The following is a 25628-nucleotide window of genomic DNA, read 5'->3' on the forward strand; positions in this document are numbered from 1 at the left end:
AATAGATTAGTCATTTACAAATCTCTTGAGACATCGGAAATAAAAGTTTTCCTGTTCAATATATTTCACTTTTTTAAGTTTTACATATGTAAGAGTATACATTTCTTTAATATCATAAACATCTAGCAGAAGGATTAATTTTGATTTTTTTGTCATCTGGATAACATCAATTGGTGTCAGTTCTTAAGAATACAACGTATATTTTGTAAGTATATACCTACACTGATATACACTGGTATCTGAATTGTAAAGATAACCCTATTGGTTGTATCAAATGAAATATATAAGATACTTTAAGAACTACATCTTCGCGACTTATAGTCTATAAAATAGTTTTCAAGACTGAAGAAGGATTATCTTTTACCTTCATTTTCACTTCAGAATTATTTACATAAAAAGGTCAGTTTAATATTAGTTTTCTTTACTTTTGTTACTTAGATATTTATTTTTGATATAGAAGTACAAATTTTAGAAGTATATTTTAATTATAATGTATATGTTTTTACATTATATACCAGTAAAGTAATCTAAAGGAACGCAGACTATAAAAAGAGGCTTACTTAAGGATGTACACCAAAAATGTAGCCAAACATGTCTAAAAAAAAATTCTTACCCTGATTTTGGGTTGAATGACTGTAAAAAAGTAATTGGTGAAGAAAAAAATCATATGGTGGTGCACTTCTCTTTAAGCTACGGCCCTTTGAAAGTATCCAATTTTGATGATTTTCAGATTTTCATCAATTTTTATCAATTTTTGGGCTATTATCATGAAAGACAGTTACCCCATTAATTTTTTTTTCATACTTTAAATAAAGATGAAGTGGCGGAATAAATTGAACATAAAAAAAAATATAGGTAGGTGTTAATATAAGAATTTTTATCATATTTTGTTGCTTTTTTATGTCAATTTTACCATGCGGTTAATTTTGTAAATTTGGGATTTTTCGCTGTTTTTAGAACAAAATGTATATTATTTCAATGCCTTTGTTATAACTAATTGAAAAATATAAATCTAAGAAATTTGAAAAGAGAAAAAGTAATATGGGATGTATATGATTGTAATAAAATCATTTCTTGTACCCCTCATCTATTAACTCAAAATTTTGGCTAATAATACTGACTTCATTGTTAATAAAATTTGAAAAATTTAGTACACGACTAGAAAATGGTGTACTTTTGATTTTGGATTTGGGCCCCGTTTTATGAAATGTTAAATTTTCTTAGTTCTTAAACAACATTGGTTATGTATCAGAAACCTATGCTGTGTCAAATATATAATCATAAATTGTTGAAAATAGATAAAGCATCAAATTATAATTATAAAAATTATGTATAAATAAACAAAATACTGTTCATTATTAGATATTTCGAAAAACAAATTACGATAAGTTTTAAAAGATTTGCTAAAGACATGGTATTTATGATGAATGATATTTTAGAAATAGTATTTTTTAAGAACTTCGTGGTAGGTAACGTTGGTAGGCTTTTTATTCTGTAAACCTTAATTATCAGAATGCGATATATGAAGTGAATTTCTATAAAAACTTAGCAATTATTGTCCATTAATAAATAAATGAGAATAAAGGGTAAAGGTCCAATTTTTTTTTATTTCTTTGGTCACATTCATACTGTGTTTGAAACCTATGTTGTGTTAATAATTTAATAACAATTCAAATTTGGAGTTGTATCAAACTAACTGTTTATGGTTCGAACTGTGCGGTCGTATCAAGGTTCGCCCCGCGGAGCATTATATTTAATAGCTTATCGGCGGTATGACTTTGTTATGTTCTAATTTTGAATATTAGTTCATGAATGTATGGACATTGTTGAAGGCCGTACGATGACTTATAGTTGTTAATTTCTGTGTCACTTGTTCTCTTATGGAGAGTTGTCTCATTGGCAGTCATACCACACCTTCTTTTTTATATGGTTGTTTCCTTAGTTTATATATTATATACAGTAACATGTTGTATTTAGGGGAATTTTCAAACAGTTTAATTTTCTTTATATGGAAGTATCTTACGTAAAGCCTTAAATTATAACGTACATACACATCCTTTTAATGTGTACTTTTAATTCGGAAATTATCTTATCGTCATGTTCATAAGATGAAAAAACACTAAGTGCAAAAATAAAAGTGACATGTCTGTCGCGTGCTTCTATATTAAGTACATCTCCCAGTTCTGGTTATATAAATTAATAAGTTCAAAAGAATACACAAGTTGCGCACTTGGATATTGACACGACGTACTAGTACCTGATTCAAAGTAAGTAAAAGTAAGTAAAGTCAATTTGTATATGATAATATAGGGTTTAAGGTGTATGATTTTACTCACTACATAATCATAGAGTGACTCCAATTTAAATAAGGTCTTTTTTGTTAAATCATCACTTTGATTAGTTTACTCTTTTATACATCAAGAGAGTAAATTGTCAAGAAGGTTCTCTTCGTTTTGGTTTTTGGTGATTTGGTGTTCGTTTTTTATGTTTTTTGTTTGTGTTTTTTTTTTTTTGTGGCGGAAGAATTTCCATGTATGTGTGTTTCTCACATAATTTAAACATTAGCATCTACTGTTCATTCCACTGTCACGCTATCCACTTGTCGTGTAGAATCGTTGGTAAGAAGTCAGAATACATTTGTTTAAATCGGTGACATATGTGTCCCTTTTTTTTTGTAAATGAGGGCTTTGAGTGCCCCATCCGCCTCTGCGTGTTTGTCTTGTACAAAACATGGTTCTCATTAACATATTCTCGTCCTGAGATTCATGTAATATTTGCCACTGAAGATTAAACATCAATCCATTATCACAACATCAGCCAGTTGATAATTGAAAGAAAAAGAAAGAACTAAGGGAGACAACTTTTCAACTTTCCAGCATATTTTATGTATTTCATCAACATTAAAGGTATTAAACCACTAAGGTATTGCCCCCATTCCTCCCTGTGTTAAATTCTGCAATTTCAAGCATTAATGGCTAATTAATAATTACATAAGGTCGAATTAAGTTGCAGTCATTTCATGTCAAAACTATACTGATCTGACTTTTTCTAAAAATTTCAACATACCTTTAATTGCATATTAGAGCGTACTGGTTATCGGAACTTTGATAGTACAAAAACAGGTACTTCTGATCTGAACAACAGGACAGATGTATCTTTATAATATGGTATTATATACACCTTTATTATTTGAAAGAAAATTCAACAAGAGTTTAAAAGTGATCTAAGGCACTCCAAGCTTTCATTTGATACAAAAAATACCCAAATATTTTACCTATTGACAAAAATACAGCTATGCGTAGGATCGAACTATTATATCTTACGTTCTCACGCATTTTATTGGTTCACTTTGATGTATAAATACTTAGAAATCAGGAATGTATAAATACGTAGAAACCAGGGATGTATCAATTTGTAGAAACCAGTGAGGTACCAATACCACGGTGGGTATGGTTGTCCTGCGAGAGAACGTTCTGTGCTGGTGATTCGGTCCTGACGGGTGCTGGTGATCAATGAAAAAATGTAAACAAAGACGAAAATGATGATTTTTGACGTTTTCACTCATAAAAAATGGAAGAAAACAGTTGAGATTTTTCAACTTTGTTTCTTATGGGTTCATATGTAAACCATTAAAAAGTTGACCCTCTAAACTGTTTCAGTAAGCGTAACACAAAAATGCTCATTTTGAGAAAATCTAGAACTGAAAAAATAAAACAAAAATGCTTATAGAGTGCGCTTTCTATACCGCAATCCACACGACAAAACTATTTTGTGAAAAAAACATTGCAATTTATTAAAAGGAGTAGGTCCAGTAAGAGCCCTTTTTGGCCTCAAAATATAGCAGTTTTACAAAATTGATAAAATGTAAACTTTTAGTTATTTATTGAACAGTAGAGTGCTTCTGCTACATAAATATGGGCTATTTTTGACTATACACTGAACATATATCGCGTACTGGCACCTTAAAGTCATGTTAAATTACTGAATTCTTCACAATTCTAGCATTTTAGTTAAATTTTAGACGGTTTTCGTGTAAAACGAAAGTGGCCGCATTCGTGTTCATCCTTAATATTGAAATAGAAGTTGTATTTTATGATAAGACATAACATATATAAAGGTTGAGGATGAACACTAATGCGGCCACTTTCATTTTTGACAAAAACCATCCGAAAAGTGACATTTTTCTGCATATTTGGTTGATTTTTCATATTTGAGCTTGAATCGGATCGTTTTTAATGACTAAATCAGTTCAAATCTTTCACATAAACTAATTGTTTCAAATGAAATAGACACTTAAGTGTTTGAAAAGTGGTCAAAATCTTTTGTCAGATGAACCTGAAATTTGAGGCCAAAATCGGTCCTTACCGGACCTACTCCTTTAGCATTTTCTCAATTTATAATTTATTCATGTCCTGACTGGTGTGTCCTGATACGGTGCTGGTGATTTTGGATAAGAAGTTGGTCATATTTGAAACAAATGTTACAAAATCCAAAAAATTGGGCAGATAATTGTTGTCAATAGGATCTTTGACTCCTATTTTAGCTCTTGTGCATCCATTTGGCTGTTTAATATGTGTTTTCAAATGATCGTAACTTGTATTACATAATTACATAAAACGGCAACATCTTTCGTCCAATATCAGATAACAATGTATAGTATCTAAAATACGAATAGTTTTATCAAGATATTAAATGCATCTTACATTGATGCTTCAACAATGATCAAAGCCCATGCCGCATAGACATGTTTGTTAGCGCTCAGCATACCCCTCCCCACTTCCACCCAACCAGTGGTGTACCAACACAACAATTTATCACATAAAATAATAACACAAAGACACACATTATTGAACAACAAACGCTCGCAGGTACTGAAAGCTAGTTCAAAGCCGCATTTTCAACTAATAGATAAACCATGTTCTCATATACAAAAATCCCAATCGTGTCGATTAAAAAAGTCTCAAAACTTAAGTTCACATTTAAATGTTTGATGAAGCAGAACTTTAAAAGTGTGCAGTGAATTTTGTGCTCACAACAGTTATTGTCATAATTATGTTTAAACAAGACTTATAAAGGAATTAAGAAGGTACCAATAAATATTTTACAGTTAAATTTAATGATCATGAATGGAAGGAAATGGTACGGAAGTTTACATAGGACAAAAAGAAATTGATAGTATTTTTTGGCGAAAGACTTAAACGCTTCTTTGCATTATATAGTACAGCTCTTCTATAAAAGCATGCAAAAAAACTTTGATTGACTTGCTTGTTATGTTTGCTTGGATGTTTTCAAACAATAGGTGGGCGGAGTTTCAATACATACTGGGATTTGATTGGACAAATACAAACTGACAGGAATTGAAGTTAATGTTTATTGTCCAAACAAATTCTAGTATATAGTAAACAGACTACTTACCTGTCGTTTACAAACATCCAAACAATCATAGCAAGCAATTTGATCAATGGTTTGCTTTGCATATATTTATAGAAGAGCTGTAAATTCTAAATAAAAAAAATTCTTGTTGTCGTAGATGGTTAAATCCTCAACAAAATCTCAATAACTTTGTTGGAACGAATAAAGGTTTTAAATCAAATTTTCGTGGACTTTTTAGCTTCCACCCTGACGAGGCATGTTAGCTGTTCGTATGCTGTTGCACCTGACGCACGGAAACTTTCATATTTCCATCTTCTTTTCTGAAATATTTTACCCAGCTCATAGCTGACAGGATTGTTATCCTAGTAAAAGGTGTAACCAATGAATTGAACACAGGATAAAAATTCCACAATACTATATAATTCATTTTATGTGTCAATTTGTTCGAAAAAGTCGAAAAGAAGAGAGTTTTCTTAATGTCATGATTATCTGTCGCTTTCTAGATCTATGCTTAGCATTTATTTCAGATGACATGGACTCCTCACCCTGGTGACCCTGCTGACTTTCATAACTTTATCCGTATACATATATTAATAGATAAACAAAAGGCTGCAACTGGTATTTTTGTATTTAAAATGATTCGTTGTAACGAGAATATTTGTGGTGAATGGAAACTGTGAGGGTCAAAATCTTAGATTGCTTATAAATGTTGCTGGACCCAGTTTCGTTATCTGATCTGAATTTTCTGAAATGTGCAAGGTAGATAGACATTGGCTTTTTGATTTTTTTTACTCGGTAAGTTTTGCCCTAATTGCTTGAACTTTTGCAATATCAAAGCCGATTTCAATGAGTGTGTAGACAAAGGGAATATCTTTGGTTATCTTGCTTGCTGAACAGAAAAGTCATTGTTAGGTTATGTAAACTACCTTACTTTAAGAGTACACAAATTTCAGTATGGTCTAAAGATTGGCTTATTAACTTTAACCCTAATAAGACAAAGGCTATGATATTCTCCTGCCATACTTCCCCAGATGATATTGAAATAGAATTTCAAAACCAATTAGTAGAATTTGTCTCCTGTCATAAACACTTAGGGATTACTTTTATTCCAATGGTAAATTCCATACACATATAGAAAATATTTTAAAGTGTGCAAGCACAAGATTAAATGTTCTTAAAAAATTGAAATATGTATTGAATAGAAATTATCTTGCTCGTATATATTTAACTTTTATAAGACCCGTTATGGAATATGCATGTGAGTTATGGGATGGTTGTACTCAACAAGAAGCCGACAATTTAGAACGTGTTCAGTTAGAAGCAGGGAGGTTAGTAACTGGGTTGCCCGTGTTTGCTAGTCGGGAAGCTATATATTTTGAAACTGGCTGGCAATTGCTTGTGGACAGAAGAAAATCCAGAAAGCTCAATGTGTTCTATTCTTTACATAATGGGACTGCCCCTGATTATCTATGTGATTTAATGCCCCCGCTTGTTGGTCAAGTATCTAACTACGATTTGCGAAACAGTAATAATTATGTAGTACCCGGTTATAGACTAGACATAACTAGAAAATCCTTTTTCCCATCCACTACTATTGAATGGAATAGCCTTCCCCCCGACATACGTACGTCCAAAAACATAAATATTTTTAAACGAAAGATGAAGTCCAAATTGATACAGCCACCTTCCCATTTTAGTTGTGGGGATAGAAAACTTAATATCATTCATACACGTTTGAGAAATATGTGCAGTTCTTTAAATTCAGATTTACATCGTGTTAATATTAAACCAAGTCCCGCATGCAGCTGTGGCCACCCTGTTGAGGATAGTATACACTATTTTTTAGAGTGCGCTCTTCATAACGAAGCAAGAGAAATACTGTTTTCAAAATTAGAAAGTTATGCTATATCCATTGAGCTTCTATTAGCTGGTGACGGTGACCTTTCTTTTCAGCAAAACAAAGACATTTTTGAGTCCGTACAATCTTATATCAGAATAACACAAAGATTTAAAACAATCAATTAACATTCTAAATTTCTACTTTACAACCTTTCACTCCAGTCTAGTTGTTTCATTATTATTCCTTATTATATTGTATTTTTTTTTTTTTTTTTTTTTATTTCTAATTTTTTTTTGAAGTATGTATTACATGCATTACTACTATGTTGTATTTTTTCTTTTTCGCCATTAACTTATGTACTTTGTGTTCATATTTATATTGGGAGAGGACGTCTCTAATGTTGTTATAACTTGTGTCCAATCCCTTTTGCTACTTTTGCAAATAAAATATGTTTAAACTAAGAGTAGACTAGTCCGAAAAATGACACATCTTTCTGTCTGTAGGACCAGGTTACTTCGAAAGGAGGGTAGTATACCTTACCTAACAATGACTTCACGGTTTAGCTAACAAGCAAGCTAGCCAAAGGTATTACCTTTACCTACATACTCAATGGAATCGGCTGTAACTAAAAACTCGAATACATTTTAACAGACAGTGGTCATGTTGGTTGATGAATATTGTTTTTCCTAGATTCACTCTTGAAAATCATTTGGTAACATTTGGTCAAGTAGTTTCAGAATAGATCTTTTTGTAATTGCGGACGCCAAGACAATACATGAACCTCACACGACCCCTCGACACAGGTGAGCTTATATATGATCTTATAGCAATTCGGGTTGATAACCAGCTGCAATTAAGCCAGTTTTGTGTGTGTGTAGATTTGTATTGTTTTAAACTGTTATGAACTTTTAAAGTAAAATGTAGGTGTTTAATCTAAGAATTTCTTTTTTAAACTTATATACTTGTTTTATACTCAATTGGTAGTATGAAGCTACGAGATATTTTAATTTTTGAAATTGTCATATTCTAGTCTACGGAAGCGTATTAGCGCCACACATTTTTTTTTTATTTTTCTTCCTATGTTTGCGTTATATCGCAAAGGTTTGCGTTCTACCAAAAAAAAAATGTGTGGCGCTAATACGCTTCCGTACTAGTCTGCCCTTTCATAAAATAGTGATTTTTTTTAGTGTTCTATCGAACTTTCGAAAAAAAATACCTGATAACCGTTCAGACAAAAAAATTATGTTGAAAAAATCTTACAGATACAGCTAGTGATTCCTAATAGCTATAAGATACATTTTCCTTTTAAAATACAACTTTTAAATCTTATGGGAAACTATTCCAAGCTTAAAACTTTCACTGTAATCTCGCTCTAACTTATCCCCCATCCCCCCCCCCCCCCCCCCAAAAAAAAAACCCGCAATTCTATTGTCATTCTTATAGTCAGCACTAAATTGTTCACAAACAAATGTGTTTTAAGCTGCTAAAGACATATGATTCAAACGCTAAGAAAGTCCTTTGTTCTATATTTTTGCTTTCCATTTTTTATGCAAAACCTTTTTGTTTTATGGGTTATTGGTGAAGGTCGTACGATGACGTATGGTTGTTAACACATACTTCCTGTGGTTTCTTATGGAAATTTGTCCATTGACAACAAACATACCAAATCATCTACTGTATATAAGTATTGTATAAATTACAACGTATTTTGGTGATCTTGCAAAATGATCGTAATCCTGAAAATCGTAAACATATTTTCTTATCTTAAAAGGGGGCAAGAAGGGTTCCATTAACAGGCCAATAAATAAGATTACAGTTAATTTAAAGTTAAAATAAAAAAAATAGGAGTATTTTTCTCTCTCATAATAACAGTAAACAGATTCACAACAATGTCAATTTCAAGAAAGCAGACAACAGTTAATTAGTCGATAACAGTACAGCATCAATGATCTTGAATATATGCCACTTTTAACTAAAATAAAAAAAGGCACAGAACCAGGACATAGGAGCACAGAATCAGGACCGTTTTTCTTATCACCAGCACAGCGTCAGGACAATTCCGTTTAACAAACTTGCACGACTTTTGCAATATAATATTGTTGTAATATACTTTGCATGGTACTTATGACGCATCAGAGAAAAATTAAGCAACAAAACAGTCGTTTTATTGCCGTTCTGATACAATGTAAACAAACCCACCAGCACCTGACAGGACCAAATCACAAGCACATAACTTTCTCTCGCAGGACAACCATACCCACCGTGTATTAACAAACCGGGACGTATAAATCCGGTAGAAAACCAGGGATGTATGAATACGTAAAAACCAGGGATATATATATACGTAGAAACCAGCGAAGTGTCAATACGCAGAAAGTAGGGACGTATAAATACATGGAAACCAGCCAGGTATCAATTTGTAGAAACCAGGGATGTATCAATAGGTAGAAACCAAGATTTATTCATAGGAAGAAATTATGGATGTTTTATTAATACGTAAAAACTATAGTGATGTATCAATACGTAGAAATGACGGATGTATCAATACGTAGAAATGACGGATGTATCAATACGTAGAAATGAAGGATGTATCAATACGTAGAAACGAGGGATGTATCAATACGTAGAAATGACGGATGTATCAATACGTAGAAATGAAGGATGTATCAATACGTAGAAACGAGGGATGTATCAATACGTAGAAATGAAGGATGTATCAATACGTAGAGATGAAGGATGTATCAATACGTAGAAATGAAGGATGTATCAATACGTAGAAATGAAGGATGTATCAATACGTAGAAATGAAGGATGTATCAATACGTAGAGATGAAGGATGTATCAATACGTAGAGATGAAGGATGTATCAATACGTAGAAATGACGGATGTATCAATACGTAGAAATGACGGATGTATCAATACGTAGAGATGAAGGATGTATCAATACGTAGAAATGACGGATGTATCAATACGTAGAAATGACGGATGTATCAATACGTAGAAATGAAGGATGTATCAATACGTAGAAATGAAGGATGTATCAATACGTAGAAATGAAGGATGTATCAATACGTAGAGATGAAGGATGTATCAATACGTAGAAATGACGGATGTATCAATACGTAGAAATGACGGATGTATCAATACGTAGAGATGACGGATGTATCAATACGTAGAAATGAAGGATGTATCAATACGTAGAAACGAGGGATGTATCAATACGTAGAAACGAGGGATGTATCAATACGTAGAAACGAGGGATGTATCAATACGTAGAAACGAGGGATGTATCAATACGTAGAATAACTGACAGCTATTTGGAAAAAAGTATAACCAAAATACTGTTCTCCAAGTCAAATTGAAAAAGGAGAATTCCAAACAAAAATTGACGAAATCATTCCCTATAAATCAACAGAACTAAATCAAAGCAACGATCTATTTTTGTTGTTTTTAATATTGTAGAATTTTAATAAAGTCTAACAATAGACATCAGATATGTTTCATACATACAATCTTTATACAAATCAATCTAAGATTAAAAAGAGAAGAATGCAATATTTCTTTATTTGTATAACCTGATATGGGAAGATATGATTTACGTAAGAGAGTATGCTGGGTAATTATATGTATACCCCAATCATTTTCTGTTATTATCAGTGACAAACAGGAAGATTATGGGGATTGGTTTTCCATGCACTTATATATATACCTTTAGAAACTCATGAAAATTTTCGTCGATAATTTCAAATCATCATTATTTATAGTAAATACACATGAACTTGTTTATAAATATTTAATAAATTAACAAGCATGACTTGCCAAGTTTAAATTTAAACTTTATTTCATGTCAATAGATACACAAATTCATAAGATATAATATAGACAAAATCATGTACCAAATTTAAATTTAATATGGAAGTCAGGTGTATTAATAATTATGAACAATATGTCAGTGATGAGATAAACAAGATACCCCCTTTATCTGTTTATAAAGATATTCCTGGAAGATAGGTTTATTTTAATTGAGTTACCGTGTAATTTCAATGTAATCGAATAACAAGTGCGTGATTGTATGAAAATTTAAGTATCTATTTTTATCTAAGTGATTTCCCAAATATGATTATTGTAATCGGGTAATGATATAAACAAAGGATAGAAGCATGGCAGGTGTTAACTTAGAGGAAGAAACCGCTCTCAGGTACATACATGTAACACTGTTCAACATATAGATACAATATAAATACATAGTAATATATATAATATGAACATTAAGTACTGTAATCTTAGAATGTATATGAAAGTTCGTAATGTCAAAAAGTATGTCGTTTTTCATTTCTATATTTACTATGCGGATTTATTTAGCCATACATACACCCGATCGACAATGTGATCCGCGACAATAACTCATGATAAATTATGATACAGTTAAAAGTATTACTTTGCATATCCAAACTAATCAAAGTTGTATATATCCTCATTGACTTAGGAATTTGACCTATGACTTTATCGTTTATCAACACTCGTACATACTTATAATACTTCCTTATTGGAACACTTGAAATAACTTAAAGAAATAACCAATAAGTTACATCAAATACACATGTATAGATGTATTTTTTTTTACTTTAGCAATGTCCATAACACACACATTAATCAGTTGTTACTAACGCATATTCTCTCTCTCTCTCTCTCTCTCTCTCTCTCTCTCTCTCTCTCTCTCTCTCTCTCTCTCTTTTTTTTTATTATCCCGCTACCGACAAAGTTTAGCCCTTAACCACAATCTTTCGTCAAAATAAATGTCTTCGGAGCTTTATAGATTCCTGTATTTGAGACGATTAGGTTTGGTAAAATTAATTGTGGTACTTGATGCCAAAAACCACGGATCATAAAGTTTCTCCTTATATTATTCAAACATGGTTTTACTTAGATCATTATGACTTCTATTTATGGATTATATCAATAGGTAATATATTTAATAGGAGATTTTAGCAATAAATAGACTGTAAAACTCAGGTGTAAAACTTTTTGTTGAAGTTTAACAACGTTTGTTCAAAAAGAAGAATTTAAATTTTAAAATAATATTATCATATCTTGTTCTTTGTTGACTGAGTAATATAATCGATCATGTCGTAGCGTAATATTTTCATTTCATTCAATAAATATTGTGAACTAGTCATGACATACCTATGTACAATTCATCGAGTTGTACAAAAAGGATTTACAAATTATAGGTGGCTACCACGGAATTAGTTATTTTGTGTCACCCAAATACAACAATTTTGTGGATTTGAAACGAATTATAAAATATGAAGACTTCAAACAACAATGCATACTTAAAAACAGACATCAGGTAATGTTATTTGGAAATTTTCACTTTAATTTTCCGGTTATCAAAGTAACCAGTTAACATGGTTAAAGTTTATGCATGCTAAATACTTAATCTCTCAAAGAAATTAATTTTGAAATACCATTTATTTTTTTCGTTTTTGTAGTTTTAACCTTATTTTCATCCAAGTTGTTCAGTTATTTGCGATTGAGGCATCAATTTTTACATTTATTTTTATTCTTCTTTAAGTATCAGTTTCTACTTTATTTGATGGTTATATCTTTACTACATAAAACATTTTATGGATTTTGAATCGTAAAAGTAAAAGTCAACCTTGAGATTTGTATTACTTTAAGCAATACAATATATGTAATGGTTTTAAAAGATAAGATAATATATTTTATGTGTTATATGATGCACTCTTTTGTCTAAAGTTTCACTTAGAATATATATTTTTTGAAACGTGTTACATGTAGGTTTGTCCAGTCCTTGTTGCAAGAATGGTACATATATTCTTAATAAAATCTATAAATAGTTTTATATTTTTGGGATGCTAGCATTGATATAAATATCAGTAATCACACTTGTGGTCTTTTTTATTCTTGTTCGCTGATGCTTTCTAAAATCAGAATTTTGTTTGCTTAAGCTTTCAGGGATTAAGGTCGCATTTATATGTTTGGGTTTCTGTTGTTTTTCCTCTCCGAACCTTGCTCACCGGCAAAGCTTTCAGAGATTTCTATGCATCAGAAAGGTTGTGTGTTTGAAACTTTTAAAGATTCATTGCCATCTTAAATGATACATGATTCTCCTTTTTTTCCTTTTTTTCTTTTAATTATATCACCTTTTTTTGGTAAAAAAAAAACTTTCTTCAGGAAGCAACGTTTATGATGAATGGTTGCATTCCTTTCTGTTTTAAGTTTAACGTACATTTTCTCGCTGTGTTGAAGACCTATTGGTGGCCTTGGACTGTTTTCTACTCCTTGGTCTATACACAAGAGTACATTTTCTCGCTGTGTTGAAGACCTATTGGTGGCCTTTTCTACTCTTTGGCCTGGTTGTTGACTCTTTGCCACATTCCCTGTTTCCATTCTCTATGTTATCAGTTGTAAAAGAACATCATTTGTATTATTAAAATTTATATAAATGTAAGTGCTATTGATTTATTGTCTTCCCGTTCATACTTCGCCGATATTTTCCCGTTTGCCGTTACCTTAACCACAAGAACTTTCGTTAGAACTAGGGGAGGAGGGTGGGGGGGGGGTCGGAATCGTGATGAAAAAATGACAACAAACGTGCACTGGAAAGGCAAATAATAAAACATAATTCTTTTACAAAAGCACAAATTTGATACAGCAAATTATTTCACAACTTTCAGCAAATAGCAAATCATAGATAATCCGTTAAGCTTCGTCAACAAACTCGAAAGTTTATAGCCTACAATACATAATAGCAGTATGAAATATTGTTTGCCGAATCACGCTAAAGATTTGTAATTAACGTACAAAAACAAATAGGCCTTTTGTAGTTTAATATTCGGAATGGGTTTTCTCATATTTGAAGGCAGTACGGTGCCCTATAGTTGTGAACTTCTGTGACATCGGTCTATTGCGGAGAATTGTCACATTGGCAATTATACCACAGTTTCTCATTTTATATTTATGTAAAATTTGTTCTCCATTCGGAATTACTTAGGGCTATGAATTTGTATGGATAACGGTTTCTTTATAAAGACCGCGTGTACAAATGTACCTCGGTCTCTTGATAAAGACCATTTGTAACTCTAGATGATATTTGAAATTTTGTGTTTTTGTTTAATTATCTCGTTAACTTAAACTACCCCTCAACTGCCCTTATTCAAATTCTATATATTAATTTGTACTTCATATCATTTTCTATCGGAAATAATTATTTTTCGTGACAACTTTTCTTTTTTCCTCCCTTTCTTTGATTACACAATGCAATGATAAAAGTTGGTTTTTGATGAGGTTTTGATGGTTTTCCTGTATTTATTTAACCTCTATAGTGGTAGTCTGTAAGGTTTGGTGACAGATTGATACTCCAAAGAACACGACAAACCATCAAACACGAAGGCTAATTATTATTATACATCATATGCAAAGCAGTATAAAACAATATCTACACTTTGATGGCTAATTCATGAATGTAAATAGTAAAGCAAGTCTATACATAATCTAATTACCATCAATCAAAGAACATTTATAAAAATACAAACACCATTTTTTTCTGAACGATTGCACTTTTTTTTATTTGTTGATGAATGATTACTTTTTTTAAAACTCGTCCAGTGAAGAATCAATCAAGTTCTAACACCTACAATTCAGATTGTGTGGATCGTGTTTCTGTCAACAAGTCATGTCACTTTTCTTATAGTGTACGGATAGTGAAACCGGGGTAAACCCAGCGACTTGTCCATTGCACCCCTCCCTCCACCTTTCATAGGCGGATACAGGTGGCTGGGGGGCCCGCCCCCTCCTTTTCGTGGGAAAATTTGGTTGATTATATAGGAAATCACTGAAGCAGGACTGGAGCAGGCCCCCTTAGGTCAGTCAGGGGGCCCCCCTTATGAAAAGTTCTGGATCCGCCACAGGCTTTACACACATACACAGCCTCCCCCATCCTAGCCCTAATCCTTTTCCCACAAGCCAAAGTTTTTTTAACATTTCATTTTTCATTTCTTTTATACGTCCTTTAATAGTGATAAGACTTTCAGAAAGCTGGTTAAATTTTAGTTTCAGAAAACATATAAGAGTTCTTAAGAAAACATATAAGAGTTCTTAAGAAAACATATAAGAGTTCTTAAGAAAACATATAAGAGTTCTTAAGAAAGCATATAAGAGTAACTCAAGATAAAAATAAATAGTGTCGATTTGATCTGAAGAAATATTTAGACTATATGAAATATAACCAATAAAAAATATGCAAAAAGTACGACTTTATAATATATAGGAATTAGGGAATGCATCTCTCTCTAGCAAATCTTTGATTCTTTGACCAAGGTTGGCAGTACTTTTATCCATTTTTGGCTTTAACCGCACTTCAATATTTGTTTGTGAGGCTGGGGATTTGACACTATTATTGCGTTCGCCATCACTCACAAGACTTTTAATGTCTCAGGATTATCTGGTTCAAACAAATTGGAACCGTTTATGTTAATGATATGCAGAAACCTGTAATTATTATATGTAATTGCCCGTATGCAAAATCTTTCAATTGAAACAACAACCAAGAAATGTGTATTGTCCTAGAATAAATGCCAGCCGACACCCCTGGTCAGCAACAGTTGGATAGGTTTTTGACAGATATGTAGTTTTCTGAGACGCCGTCGTGACAAAATTGACATCCATAATTATCGCAATCATTTGTTATTGATAAAGTTGTTACCTGAGGGTCTGTTGTGTCTACGTGCTGCTAAAAGGTGTTAAATTTCATAGTCGAGTGGAAGTGCAGTTTTTTTGTTGTTGGAAAAGCACGTTATCTAGATTTGCTTTTATATTCTTGCAGGGAATTTACATTGAAAAGAGGTTTGCGTTTATTTTTAATGTTATTTTCAATTGGCCGGGGACTAAGTATAATAGTCCCAGTTTTTAATAATGTAAGTCTTAGTGGAAGCAATTTCATTTTTGAAAATAACAATTAATTTTATAATTTTTTAAATTAATTCACTTGTTTGCCTTTATCATGTTTATATGTTTGAAGAATTATTACAACTTAAGACGTTAAATCTCTAAATGATAAAAAAATATATTTTAAATTGCTATAATGTGTATTCTTTCCGATATGGAAGGACAAACAAAGTTTTTGTAAGGTAAAATCTTTGACATGGAAGTTATATATTTCTCCGTTATTTTTGACAACTTATTGTAAATGAATTTTAACCATATACAATGTGTTGGTTGACTATAACAATACATTAGTACTTTTATCGGAAGTAGAATGACGGTTTATCATTTAAGTAGGAACAGTTTCTATGTATTGTCTATCCGGTTATGTGTAATCAATAGATTTATGTAGAATATCATTTTATTTTTTAAAAAAATGTCGTGTGCGATAAATTTGTAAATAATGGAAATGTCGTTTTCAAGACTAAAAGATTCGTGAGTATCTTTGATTTTTAATTACATTTGAGAATTTACAACTACGTGTAAGAAGAAGTTAAAGAAGAAGTATAAAATTTATCTTTTTTGTATACATTTATTCAGTGTGGTGTATCATGATTTCTTAGAAATTCTCCTATAAATTACACATATATATAGACGCTGACGTCTTTCCTTCTATAGCCGACATTTTTTAAAAAGTATTGGATGTAATCAATGCCAACGTCCTTCCTTCTACGTTCTAAAGCGGACCTTTAAAGTCTATACTGGATGGAATCGACGCTGACGCCTTTCCTCCTGTAGCGGACCTTTAAAGTCTATACTGGATCAACTTCCAATTGCAATGAACACAACACTTAATGAATCTTACATATAAAAGGCCATTGACTTACGAGTCTTTTTTCTCAAGATTCTATTTAAACAGTGAGATATAAACTGGCATCGATTAATGTTTTTTTTCCCTGAATTTTATTAGATAGATAATCCTTAAAGTGAGTGCAAAGTATAATTGATAATTGTCTCTCTTTATACACAGAGATCTGGAAATTATCAATTTCTTCTCATTAGAAGAATTGCAGCCAGTATTGCTATAATTTTCAAATCTTATCGTGTATCGTTGGCTACAGAGTTTGACATATATAAACTCTTCCTCTCAATATTTAAATTCGACTCTGTGAAAGTATAATCGCCTGCAGGAAATTCTCGTCTTTTCATGTAAAACATATGTCATTATTAACACATAGTATAATTGGCGTTTATCTGTTCGGACGGTCCGTCTCACTTGCCATGGGCAAATATGTTTTGATGCTTATCAGAAAACGACAAAGTAGTCTTATTTGTTTTTTGTTTTTGTTTTTTATTATTAAAAGAGATAAATCAAAGGTACAGGAGCATTTATAGTTTATAACATTGCAATATTTAAAATTTAGTATTCTTCAATAACAAAAAACGCTTTCACTTTAGAACGATACATTATGTTAGAGAAGAATAAATAAATGTTCAAGTATTAACATTAATACACATAATTCTAACTTGAAGTTATGATTATTGTAAATATTGAAAAACCTATGCTATTGTTGTGGCGGTCCGATAGAAGACACTGTTCACTTGTTCTTTTTATGTCAATGTCATGCTTAAAGTTATTAACCACATAATCTTCTGATTAATAATCCTCACTCAGTTCCATATTCATTAAATGGAAAGGAGAATTCATTAAATGGAAAGGTGAATTGAATTCAAGAATCTTTGATGACAAATCCCACTTTTTATGTGTATTCCATCTTTCTTGTGAACAAATACGTTTTCCTCAATCATACAGATTGCTGGATACGACACTGGGTTCATATATTGAATAAAGAGGACTGTGACTTTCTATTGATATTTCGAACTACAAATAAAAAAAAAAAGATTCGAAATCTAATATCAGTGAACAATACCTAATAATTGATGTTTTACTCTGATGACAGAATGACTGTATTTCATTATTCTAAAATGTTAAAGTGTTTGAATGACTTATAATAATTAACCTTTTCAATTAATAATGCATTGGATATAAAAATAATTTAAAATGATTTTTTCTTTGATTAATGTTATGTTCTGATGATAAGTTCAAATTCTATTACCAGACAGAGACAGTTGTTACCAAGATAACGTGATGTCGTTTTAGTTTGATTTTCAGCATATTAATTAACAAGCCATTGATGTACAAAATAGAATCTTTTCGACATAAGGACCTTTGTACTTATTTTTGTGCACAAGTCCTTTGTGTGGGAATTTTTGTGTACGTCGGTTGATAAAAACAAAGGAACAATGTCTTCTCAATGAATTGTTTACGGAAGATCTGCACCGACACAAAATTTTTCCATATCTATTCATATTATAGTTGAACTGAATTGCTTGGCTCGAAAAATATAATCAACCTTTTTTTTTCGAAGGAAACAAACTTTACTCTCTAAATTTATTTTTTGTATACTTCTTTGTTTAAATTGTCATACAATTTTTCTTTTGTCAAACGGACATTCCTGGGAGCCTTATAGTATATGTAATTAGTTTCTATATTTTATATTGACAGAGGACCGGAGTCCGAGAAAGATCTACCAGGAGTTATGAGTTTTGCTTGCCTTGTTTGTCTGCGGAAAAGACTTTTTGTATTACCATTGATAACAGCTATATGGATTATTGTCTCTTTTTTCATCACGTATGTACAAACTTATCCACAATTATCATCACGTATGTACACACTCATCCACAAGTATCCAATTAGACAAATGTTCTGCTTTGTGTTCTGTTAGAAAGCTACATGTACAATGGAGGTATGGCTTGCTCCTATACATGTTTTATTAACTGATTTACGAAAACATAGATTTTACAGACTGAATTTGTTAAGCATAAAGCTCTATAGATATTTTACAGTCGTAGCGAATTCTGAAAACTGGCTACTGCAAGGTGTACATATTTTTTGTTAAATTTGGCATTGGCAATTTAAAAAAAATCAATCAATTTGTATAACAATAGCTTTACTTTCGATATAAATTTTGTTGTGATTTGTAAAGGCTTTCCACACATTTTTTGAAATAAATACTTTATCCCAGATAATTCTGGAATATGAATTAATGATAATTGAACTTCAGTCTATGATACTTTGTTGGTTAAAGTAAAGATTTAAAGATTCTTTAAGCAGTCGTGCTGTTACAATTAGAACAGGAAAATGTCTATACCTCTGTTTTTCATTTCCTAAATGTTGGGCATCATGGTTACAAGGTACATTACATGCATAGGACAATCGCCATTATGCGTTGCTGTTCATTCCATTTAATTATTTGAGGTGATGGTATTGTTAGATTGCTAAATATGGTGTAAGATTGCTATACATACGTATTTGTTTTTAAAAGAACCTGCACATCATACACTCAATATGTGTTTGTGATTCAATTTGAGAATACCTGACAGGTAACTTTTTCTAAAGTTGTATTGATCCCATCACCATTCAGGTGACTGTTATGGCAAAACTATATCACGGACGACCTCCAAAACATGAAATTATCGTGTCCTAAACACAGTTCTAATTCCTTCGATACCTCTAAAGCAACACAGCGGTGCCACACGAGGCAGCAAATATTAAGATTTTAGTTTTCAATGTGCGTGATTTTTTTGAAAGAAAGGTTTGCAAAACTTAAATTCCATATTAAATTCACAGATTTGGTTATGTTTAGGAGTGCAAATGTTGGTCTTGGAAACCCTCAGGTAAGAAGTAGGGTCATATTCAGCAATCTTCTTCTCTATGATACAAAGTCAAAGGTTTGACTTATCAGAAAGTAAAAAATTAATGTCTGTATACAGCTTGGAGTGTTGGGTGTGGCGTTAAACACAAACAAACACTCAATATGATGGATATATTTTGTAGGTACGCTATAGCAGTAAGTTATGGTCATGTGGAACCAGATTTTCCCTATATAAGGTAAATATAAGTTTGTAAGGGTTATCTCTATGATAGACGTTTTGTTTCTTTTCTGATTGCTGTTTGTGCTGGGTTTATTAACATGTCTATCAAATTAATGCATTTGCGAGCTTTTTTCATTTTCATAATCATACTAATTTACGGTTTTGTGTTTTGAATAATTCTTGTTTATGTCTAACAGAAATTGTGCAGTCAGTTAAATAAAAATTCTGTGTAGTAAATAACAAAAATCATCATCAATGATTCTTTTCTTAGTTACGCATTATACATGTTAATAGTATATGTATCATAAATTGTCTTACATAGATAACACTTCATATTTAAAAGTTTGATTGATACAAACCTAAACACGATAATATTCCTCATGCCAAGATTATGTCAGTGCTTGACACGTTAGATTTTTTACGTGTTAAGTTTATTGTGTAAATATCATGTTTAAACACCCAAAACGATAAAACGTTAAATCATAAGCTTACTGCTTTATGTTTATGTTCAGATGGTAAAATACGAAGAACACATGTCTACAAAAATTTATTGAAAATAATGCACTATTATATCCCAATAGGGCTGATGGCATACATGAAAAAAATAACACATTACATAATTCGTCCAATTTTTTTTTTAAATCTATTAATACATGTACATGTATTTGTACATATTCACTCTCCTCAGAGACCAGGACTTATTTTATGAATGGAGCCGAATACCTCTTGAAAGTTCAAAAGTTTAAACCTATTTTTGATATTTCTTTGTTGATACTTGCAGCCACACAGCCAGAGATTCTCCTGAAAGATGTGTATTTGGACAGCTAATAAACATTGGTGCTGTTATGTGTAAGTTGTATTTTTATAATCCGGTCGATAGATATATTTCTAAGCCGAATTATTAGCAAAAGATAGATCAGCTAAATAGCACATACAAAAGATAACAGAAACTTTAAGAAAAATGACATAACTACAACAATGTAAGCAACCACCAACAACAAAATACTTTGATCAAAACGACATATTCAAATATTAACCATATTTGTGGATTAAAATTGTTTAATAGACGTATGTACAAACCTTTGATATTGCCCATCTTCACCGTTTATCGTCAAAATAAAACTCACAGTGTTAAATCGCAGTATGTAAACACTATATTTTAAACAAAACAAAATAAGACGGTTTACAAGATTAAAAACAAATCTAGTTCAAAATGTACTCCCTTAATCTGAAAACGGAAGTTCGTTTCTTGGTAAATATTACTACGCAAACGATTAAAAAAACACTCCTTACATGTTCCCTAAAGCCTCCTGATAGATTTATGGGAAACCAAAAGGTACTCAAAATCATCAGACTATCCGCAAAAAGAACAATATCCATTGATCAGGACGTTTCTGTAAATAAAACATATTGTTGGTCATCTATGACATATCTAACATCTATTGGTGACTGTAAAATTAACTTTTAGGACTTCTAGTTTCAGTCCAACTTTATTATAAGTAAAAAAACCTCTATAAAACAATTGTTTAAGCTCTGAAACATTGATTTACCTGTTGATATACTCAATAAATAAGTAGTAGTATTTATGTATATCGTTATTTCTATTTCATAAAGTGGGCATGAACGTTATTGTAAGATACTGGTATTTGAAGGAAGTTTTTAGACAGAAAAAGTTTTCAGATGATGTTGTATGGTGGCAGAAGTTTAATATAGCTGGTGCACTGATCGGAATTGTATCAGCACTTGGGATCAGTATGGTTGCCAACTTTCAGGTACAACGTAACTGTCAAACTGTTTAAATTTGAATAGCTATAATTGTTACTATATAATGTTCAACATTTTATTTTAATGCAGACTCACGTCAAAAATATATCTGAATTCTACATACAATGTCTAAATGTTACTGCAATAAAGTTTGAAGCTATGATAAGATTATAAATTTAAGTATATACATTTTCAGTTTATAACTGATATAAGTTTATTATATAATTGTTTTGACAGAAAATTGGCTACCTTCATTTCAATAAAAATGTCGGTTTTCCATAAAATATGTATATTGCGTTTTTTTCTCAAAAAATAATATTATGTTTCAACGTGTTATTATAGAATTGTTTAATTATCTGCATTACTAGGATCATTTTTGGAAATAGAAAGAACACCATTTAATCTATTGTGCAACAGAAATGTCATCATAAATTTATTTTACAAAATCTATATGATGTTTGGTGAAAAAAAAATATATTTAATTATTTATTTATGACCCAGATAACGGCAAATTGCAATGTTTCTATTTCATTATTCATGTATGACCAAGATAAGAGCAATGTCAATGATTCATGCTTTTTTCAGACAGACGCACAGAAAGCTCTACATTACATTGGAGCAGGACTGGCATTTGGATTGGGAACAGTTTATTGTTTTGTACAAACGCGGTTGTCATGGAAACTCAAAAGTAATAACATTGGAAACAGATATATAGCCATTGCACAACTAATCAACAGTATAGCTTTAACAGTGTTACTTGTCACTTGTATCCTTTATATGATGTCCACGAATAAAATAAAACATAGTATAAAACATATATAGATAACTGTATCATATAAAAATATAATTATACAATAATTATCACTTCATGAATTATTCCCTTTTTAAATACTTATGCTAATTATTTCTTCAATTAATTGAGTTTTCGTTGTTATAACTTTCTTTCATACAAGATTTCAACTAGGGACTTTTTTTTGACATGTTTAAATTTATAAACGTTAAAATATACTTAAGATGTACATCTTTTAATCTATAAAGTTAGAGATAGTTTATCTATCCCTAATAGAATAAGGACAATTTTTGGGAAATTTCAAACCTATGCTAGATTTCTCCTGACAATTCTATTCATTTGCAAAAGCACATTTTAAATCATTTTTATTTTCCTTACATCGCTTATTAGTTGGTATATCTAAAATATTGTTCAAACTGAAGGAAAAAGAACATGGATTCTCAGAGGCAAGGGTGAGTTATACATTATAATTCTTTTATGTGGCTTCTTTTGTTTTATTTCACTGGTTTCAATTAAAAGAAAATGTGCTCAGAAACCAAAATACAAATTATTGTATGTCCTTAGTCATGAACCATGCAACTGATTTGTATTAAAAGGAGGGTAAATTACTCAGAAACCTTGTTTAACCTACTTAAATTGAACCTTTGTAGCAAGTTATGATATATGACGCTTGTCGTGTAAAGTTTTATCTTCCTTATATTTTTGTCCTTTTTAGTATATAATAGACTTGTTTTTATCTAGTCAAATAGAAGGTGGCAATTTCAGTCTATATATTAAGACATAAATTTGAGTTTTAAGGATAGCTGGCCTATTTCAGGCGGTTTATCTAAAATATACTGTTCGCGATATTTTTTCCTATTACAGAGAATGAATGTACAATTATATATTGTTCACGATATATTGTCTAAAATGAGTTTTGTTTCCGTTGCTCGTCCTTTAATTGTGTTGTGGCAATCTTTTTACGATCTATAAATGAAATGTGTTTTCACGATTTCTTGTCTATTTCAGGTGATATTTAGAGGCGTGTACTTGTTATCCACTATATCAGAATGGTTTCTAGCCTCTGCTATATTAACCTTTGCTTTAACATATACATGGGACTTCCGTTATGTAGAGATGGAGTCTCCTAAAATATTACTTAAATTACCAAACAGAACAGATACAAACCAGGTAAGAGGACCCAATATTACTTTTATAAATCAAACAACAGAACAGGTCCAAAACCAGGAAAGGAAACACAATATTGCTTTTATAAATCGCACAACAGAACAAGTCTAAACCATGTATATGTAAGGGAACACATTATTACTTTTATAACTCACACAAAAGAACATATCCAAACCAGATAAGAGAATTAACACACTATTACTTTTATAAATCGAAAAACAGAACAGATCGACACCTGGTAAGAGAACACAATATTACTTTTATAAATCTCACAACAGAACAGACACAAATCAAGTTAATTCAGAGCACAATATTACTTTAATAAATCAAACAACAGAACAGATCGAACTAGGTTAGAGAACACAATATTACTTTAATAAATCAAACAACAGAACAGATCGAACTAGGTTAGAGAACACAATATTACTTTAATAAATCAAACAACAGAACAGATCGAACTAGGTTAGAGAACACAATATTACTTTAATAAATCAAACAACAGAACAGATCGAACTAGGTTAGAGAACACAATATTACTTTAATAAATCAAACAACAGAACAGATCGAACTAGGTTAGAGAACACAATATTACTTTAATAAATCAAACAACAGAACAGATCGAAGCTAGGTTAGAGAACACAATATTACTTCAATGAATCAAACAACAGAACAGATCGAAGCTAGGTTAGAGAACACAACATTACTTTAATAAATCAAACAACAGAACAGAACGAAGCTAGGTTAGAGAACACAACATTACTTTTAAAAATCTCACAACAGAACAGATCCAAACCAGATAAGAGAACACAATATTACTTTTATATATCACACAACAATGTTTTCACGGTAAATTTTGCGTTAGATTCGCACGTGACGTTTTGCGTGGTGCATATACGTTTAGAATTTTTCTTCAGATATCATGTCATCTACAGAATATCAATTTCCGCCATTTCTTGTTTTTGTAACTGATTTTTTTTATTCAAATCCCCCAAAAAAATAATAAACTAGGCTCATTTATTCACGACAACAACTAAATACAAATATGAAGTTATATTTTATATTCCTGTTAATGAAGCTTTTTAATGGTTACGTATCTCTATGTTGTAGAACGGTGGAACAGAAATGACGACCCAGCAAGTATAAGTGTAACAGTATAGTGATCATATGAAATCCTGATGTAATATGCCATGTTAATGACGTACCGCTGGATCGGTTACGGGATTTGGAATATCAGCTAGTCCAACAGTACCAACAGTGGCTAGTGATCCGGATATGCTTATTGTGATTGATGTTAGAAATTCTCCGTTTTATAATTCAGCATCAGCAAAAACAGCATAATCAAATTTTGTTTCATCATCAGCAAAAACAGCATTATCAAATGTTGTCTCATCATCTGATACACATATTAGTGTATGCACATAGATTAATCAAAAAGTTTGTTTTTATTTATTTTAAATTCTTTTGTCAACCTATATGTAATACTCATATTTGTCTGCTTAAATAACATATTGCGTTATTTGACTGCCTAGATAACACATAGTGTCGTTAGTCGCGTGAGATAACACATTGTGTCATTTGTTTGCCGATACGACATTTGTCGGTTTTGATAACTCAATGTGTCGTTTGTCTGCTTTGTATAGACAGTAGTTTCCGGTCGAAAGACATACCAGAAAATAAGTGAAACGATTTTCATAGTGTTCTAGGTTTTATAACACAACTGTAAATGATGCTTCTAGTATTCTGTTGGTAAGAGAATAATTTGCCAGTCTTGCATTTGTTATGTTTAGATTAAAGATAATGAAAAAAAAAAA

At 31.3% G+C, this 25628-nt stretch overlaps 1 protein-coding gene across 6 annotated transcripts; it reads left to right on the forward strand.

Annotated features, from left to right (window-relative positions):
- LOC139529848 (DNA damage-regulated autophagy modulator protein 2-like) lies at positions 1-25628 on the forward strand. 6 transcript variants are annotated; one of them, XM_071325784.1, is made up of 9 exons: positions 1-205; positions 18727-18852; positions 20059-20112; positions 20878-20945; positions 21711-21868; positions 22446-22626; positions 23041-23102; positions 23659-23820; positions 24925-25628. In XM_071325784.1, exons 2-9 carry the CDS (start codon positions 18761-18763, stop codon positions 24958-24960), a joined length of 813 nt encoding a protein of 270 aa, XP_071181885.1. In that variant the 5' UTR covers positions 1-205; positions 18727-18760; the 3' UTR covers positions 24961-25628. The 6 variants fall into 6 exon arrangements, with proteins under 6 accessions (XP_071181885.1, XP_071181887.1, XP_071181886.1 ...); XM_071325786.1 differs by lacking the exon at positions 1-205 and adding an exon at positions 1977-2277; XM_071325785.1 differs by lacking the exon at positions 1-205 and adding an exon at positions 2067-2267.

The sequence above is a fragment of the Mytilus edulis genome, chromosome 7 (assembly GCF_963676685.1).
Source record: "Mytilus edulis chromosome 7, xbMytEdul2.2, whole genome shotgun sequence".
NCBI classification, from domain to species: domain Eukaryota; kingdom Metazoa; phylum Mollusca; class Bivalvia; order Mytilida; family Mytilidae; genus Mytilus; species Mytilus edulis.